This window comes from Manihot esculenta, chromosome 8 (assembly GCF_001659605.2).
Source record: "Manihot esculenta cultivar AM560-2 chromosome 8, M.esculenta_v8, whole genome shotgun sequence".
Classification (NCBI taxonomy): Eukaryota; Viridiplantae; Streptophyta; class Magnoliopsida; order Malpighiales; family Euphorbiaceae; genus Manihot; species Manihot esculenta.
Genome location: NC_035168.2, coordinates 17463404 through 17469403, shown reverse-complemented (window position 1 = coordinate 17469403; position 6000 = coordinate 17463404). Strand labels below are relative to the sequence as shown.

At 23.4% G+C, this 6000-nt stretch overlaps 1 protein-coding gene across 1 annotated transcript; it reads right to left on the bottom strand.

Moving 5' to 3' along the window:
* Window positions 1-709: 709 nt before the first annotated feature.
* Window positions 710-1430, bottom strand: LOC110607225 (zinc finger protein ZAT11). The gene has a single exon (XM_021746301.2). The coding sequence runs from the start codon at window positions 1376-1378 to the stop codon at window positions 833-835; it is 546 nt and encodes a 181-aa protein (XP_021601993.1). The 5' UTR covers window positions 1379-1430; the 3' UTR covers window positions 710-832.
* Between the last annotated feature and the right edge of the window lie 4570 nt (window positions 1431-6000).

The following is a 6000-nucleotide window of genomic DNA, read 5'->3' as shown; positions in this document are numbered from 1 at the left end:
CACATACTAAAATAATGATTAATATTATTGTTGTTAATAATTTTATATTATTTTTTGACAATATTTTTACATGAATTTTTTATTTTAAAAATTAAGTTTTTATCTATTTTCACACATAATCTTTATAAATTGCATAAAAAATATACAGAGATGAATATGAAAAATGTACCAACATTTTATTGCAATATTTATCATATTAAGTAAAATAAACATTAAATTTTTTTTGTACCAACAATAAAATTTTTATTTTTACTCATTTAGATTAGGGTAACTTAATTGGCTATAATTAAAAAAAATAATTAAACTTTAGCTGTAATTGATAAATCAAAAAATTTAAAATATTTTTACTACCTAAAGAACTTTAGGTCATGTCAATAAAAATAAATAAAATAATATTATTAATACCACATCAGTATCTCCCAATATTTAATTTTGACCATATAATACAATTAATACAAAATTTCAAAATTAATTTTGGCTTTTTTTTCACTATTAGGCCTTCAATTTAACATTAACATATGTATATATATATATATATATACACTTCCATTTTAAATTGAAAACTTTGAATTTTTTTTTCTAACTAAAACATTTTAATTTATGAATTTCAAATTCTGAATATCAAATTGACATCCAAATTCATGAATCTAATGCAACTTGAAAGTATTAAAACACTTAGGACTCATAAAGAAACTAATTAAAGAATCGATGAACCTATATATATAATTGTACATAAATAAATGAAAGAATGTTGCTTTCATCACAAATTAAGATTCGGAAAATGATTAAGAAAATAAAAAACCAATTAAAGAATACAATAAGAATGTGGACATCAAATGAAAGGATCAACTTTGGGAGCCATCTTCCCAAACAAATATTGAAGATCATTCTCTAAAGGAGTAAGATTCAAGTCCAAGCCAAAAACCCTCTTGCTACTGGTCGACCTTCTCAGCACAGGCAATTTCGAAACCCCACGAGCATGAGAAGAGTTCAATCTTCGTGTCATTGCAGCTCTATGCCTTCTCATATGACCACCCAAAGCTTGCCCTAAAGCAAACTCAACGCCACAGATGGAGCACTCATGCACCTTCGTCTTCACTGTACTAGTTTCTAAGCTCGTCAAGAATTTCTCAGTTCTGGGTTTATTCTCTGTCGCCATTTTTGGCTTCTTGTGGCTTGCTCGGTGGCCTCCCAGAGCTTGAAATGAAGGGAACTTTTTGTTGCAGGTTTTGCACTCAAAGAGATGGTTGTCGTCGTCGTCGTGAGACTTGAAGTGTTTTCTGGGATTTTTATTGTGCAAGGTGTGAGAGAGAAGTATGAGACACTTGGCCATGTCCAATCTCTCCATCTCTGCTGCGCTGTCTCTGGTTCTCTTCATGGCTATTGATGAATATGGATGTGGGTTGAAACTTGAAGATAAGGTGTTTGCTGATAAGCTTAGAGGAGTTTGGAAGGTTTTTATAGGCGTTGAGATTTGAGGTTTGAATAGGAAAATTCTTTTTGACTTCATCAAATGCCAACACGTGTTCTTTGTTTACACTCACTGAAATATCAAGGAAACATCAAACATGGTCAATGGTGTGGGCTGCGCGGTCGTTTTAGTACGATAAAAAGAAAGTATGACTGATTTCTTTGACTATCTACAATCACCTATATGTCGTTCTACTCTTACTTTTCTCGGATGATTCCAGTTCCCCAAATTTTTAAATTGCCCCCATATTTACTGAAATATTTCATTTAAAGCCTATTGGACGTAAAATTTACAATTTTTTCATAATTACAGTCTTATTTTGTAATTTTTAATTTTTTTTTTTAAATAAAAGTACTGGGTCTGATAATATATAAACTCAAGTTCTCAAAATTGAATTTTCAATTTCCTTCATCAGTCAATCAAAATTGACTTTTTTAATTTTATGTTGTTGTTTTAGAATTATCATTTCAAGATTTTTGTACCAACTTGAATTCTTACTCATGCTTGAAATTAAAAGTGTAATTTTGAATTGCTTAAGCGTCCTCCTCAATTCTTTAAGAAAATTATATTGATTTATAAAGAAACAGAAAAATTAATATTATTATGCAAGTTAATTTATTTTAATTTTAATTAAATTTACTTCAATTGAATTATATATAATATACATAAGATTTATATTGATTTTAATTCAATTTAATCATATATACTTTTTGTTTAGAATGTTAAATTTTAAGAGAATTAAAATGAATTGAATTTTTTTTTAATTTTTGTGCTCGGTAAAATTAAAAATATAAAAAAAAATTTAAATTTTTATGGAAATTGATTTAAATTAAAAGTATATTTTATTAAAATAAAAATATTTTACTTTTACTTAATTAGCTCTTGAGATTTTTTTTTCTTTTCATGTATTTTTTTATTTTTTATTTTACTTTTAAAATTATTTGTCTTTCTCAATTAATAACTGTTGTTTTAGAATTTAATTTAATATTAAGTATCAATATCTAATGTATTTATAATTGCCATTAAGAAATTTATTTATATTATTTTTTATATTTTTTTAAAAAATAGTATCTACCTTAATTTATCTTTTTTAATAGTAAAAAAATTATATACAATTTAGATTTTAAATATTATGAAAGTATTAATAATGATGTTGAAAAAATTTTCAATGTGAAAAAATTATTATTATTTATACAGCAAATATTTATATTTAGTTTAAAAATAATAAAAATAACAAAGAAAATAAATTAATTTAAATTTATTATTAATTTATTAAAAATAAAGAAATTCAATTGAATTTTATTATTTTAAAATTTATTCTAAATAAAAAATTATAAATTAAAATAAATTAAATTTTATTAATAGAATTTAATACTTTTCTTACAGTAAATATATTCCAAATAAAGGAATAGAATATGTAAAATAAATTAATTTTAATTTAATTCGCTCACTTTATAATTTATATAAGTGAATTAATCTTATTCAATTGACTTATTTTATAATTAATAAATTATAATTTAATTTTAATTTGTATTACTCACATATAATAAATATATAATTATTTTTAATTATTTTTAATTAAATTAAATTAATTATACGTAATAAAATTAAGATGAATTGATTTTAATTCAAATAAATTACTTTATAGTTGATATAAATTGAATTAATCTTATCAATAGGCTCATTAATGATTTATATTGACTCACATGAAAATAATATAAATTAATTTTAATTTAATTGACTCACTTTATAATAAAATATTACAATATATTAAATTATAATAAATATATAATTTTATAATATTAAATATATTATTTAAAAATTTATTTTTACTTTATGAAAAAAATAAGTATTTTTTAATTTTTTCTTAAATAAAAATTGAAAATTGGAGCAGAACGTAAAACTTCTTAAGTTTACTAAAATGCACTTATGAATGAAATTTAAAAAATTGATATTGGTGAATCCTTTTTAATTTACATTAAATATGCATTCTTTAATTTAAAATTTTTTATTTATTAAACTTCTTTTTTTTTTTACTTAAATTAAAAATTAATAAGTTGAATTTCATGAAATTTAAATTTGCATAAAAATTTGAGAAGGTAAATTTCATGATTTTTTTTAATTAATTTTATTGATTTAAGAACTCAATTTTGTTTTTGAGCGTTCAATTTAAATTGAAATTTTAGATTAATTTAGATAAATAGAAAAAAAATTAAAGATGAGCTAAATGAAGGTTTTCAGTAAATATAAAATATAATCAAACTCTTAATTCTTCTATCGAAAAAAATCGTTAGCTTATTTTATCTTTAGTCAAAGAAATTAAATAATATAAATATTTAAATTATAAAAATTAAATAATATATATAATTAAAATTATAAAAATTAACAATATAAATAATTTAAGGTGAAGTAAAGAGTTAGATTTATAAAATACAAAGATATTTTAATTGAGTAATTTTGATATATATATGAATTAGTTAATTTCATAATAAATCAGGGACTTAATAATAATTTGCCTTATATAATTTCATCAAGGTGGGCACTAGCTTCTCTCAGGCTTTCTCTCCTTTTCTTTAGTCGGCTTCCTTCTGGCTCTCTAGGCAAGGGGAGGGCATCCTTCTCTTAATCTGGTCATGGGTTATCTTCTTTATTATCGGATTTGTTTTTGATTTTTTTTTTATTTGGTTAGTTGTAATAGTAGATCTTTAAATCGGAGGGTGTTTTTAGGCTATTGGTGTTTTTACTTTTCTTTTCTGTGTGGTTAGTTATTGTTTAGTTGATGAGAGTTTCTCTAAATTATGCTTTATCAGCCTAAATGCAGCAAGACATGACTAGTAGTGGCTTGCACTCCATGGTGCTGAAATACTTCTTATTTGGGTTGCTTCCTCTAATTCAGATGTGAGTTGATTGTAACGGTAAAAAATGATGTCGTTTTGTAGTTTCAATTCTTCTCACGTCTACTCAATATAGTGTTGCATATAGATCTTCTACTTTGAAATTAGAGTTCTCTCAACTTAAAATATTTTGATTTTATTTTGTTATTTTTGTATATTTAAATCTTTGTATTAAAGTGCTATATATAAAATGAATTTTAAATTATATTTAGGGTAAATTACATTTTAATTCTTAAATTTTAATATAATTAACAGATCAATTTTTATATTTTTAAAACTGATCACTTAAACCTTTCTATTATCATTCTGTTCGAACACTCGGTCCTTTCATCCATTTTTCTATTAGTTCAAAACATTATGGCTGCTCGAACCTATCAAATAAAATTTTCTTTCCACAATACCCTTACCGTTACCTATAACATATTTAAAGAAAATTTTACATTTGAAAATATAACTTCTCCTCCTTCCTTTCTTATTATCTTCTTAAATCAGTTCATCTTATTTTGATGAAAATTCCAATTTTCCTGCAATAATGTACACTAGCAAAAGGATATATGGGTAAGCAGTCAAATTAATTTTTTTTTATATCTTTCTCGGTATAATACCATTAAAAATAAAAAAATAAAATAAAAAGCCAAAAATAAATACATATTAATGAATTGAAACAGAAATCTACTACTAACTAATACACAAACTTCTTTTGCTATGAGATTATGAAGAAAGAAAGTATACTACAAGGAATGGCTTTTATTAAACTTAATATGAGTATAGTTTAATTCTGCAGTAAAGAGAGATAAATTGTTTAGTTCATTTCACTGTAATAAAGAGTAAACATCCAATTCATACACTAAAAAGACCAGGCAAGTTAAACACTCTGTTTTTCCATTCTCTGTCATAGTAAACCAAAATCACAAATCATTAGTAAGAAAAAAAAAATGAACATCCAAAATCTCACTTGCTAGGCCTACTTAGAGACAGAATAAAATTCAATAAAATGAATTTATAATTTCAATCCTAGAACACAAGTAAGTCTTCAAACAATTAAACAATATATAATCACTTTCTCTTCCTTCGATCATCGGCGTGCTGTAACAACAGCACAACCTTTGTTGAGGGTCTAGAAAATGGAGTCAAATGCGACAAATTGGACATGATCCATTAAGCAAAAAGGAAGAAGGAAGAGTTATGATTTTAAATGCAAAATTTTCTTTAAATGTATTATTCAGGGTATAGTAAGGGTATTATGAGAAGAAAAAAAATTTTTTAATAGGTTTGACCGGCCATAATTCTTTGAAACTAAAATATAAATGGATGGAAGGACTGAATATTTAAACGAAAGGATAACAGATGGGTTTATGTGTTCAATTTTAAAAATATAAGAATTAATATATTAATTATATTAAAACTCAGATACTAAAATATAATTTATCCTTATATTTAAAATAATGAAAAAAGTGTTAATAACATGATTTAAATTGGAGTAATTTTCACTCTAAGTCACTCAACTTTTAATTTAACTCAATTTTAATTTTTTTAAAAAATTTCTCAAATTTCAATTAATTTTCATTAAACTCCTTCTTAATTACAGGTTTCTGAGTTAACATAAATTAGAAAAAAAAACTTCCTCTTCTATTG

Excerpts from the sequence above, each read along its gene's own strand:
- LOC110607225 (XM_021746301.2), bottom strand. The coding sequence starts at position 1,378 with ATGAAGAGAACCAGAGACAGCGCAGCAGAGATGGAGAGATTGGACATG.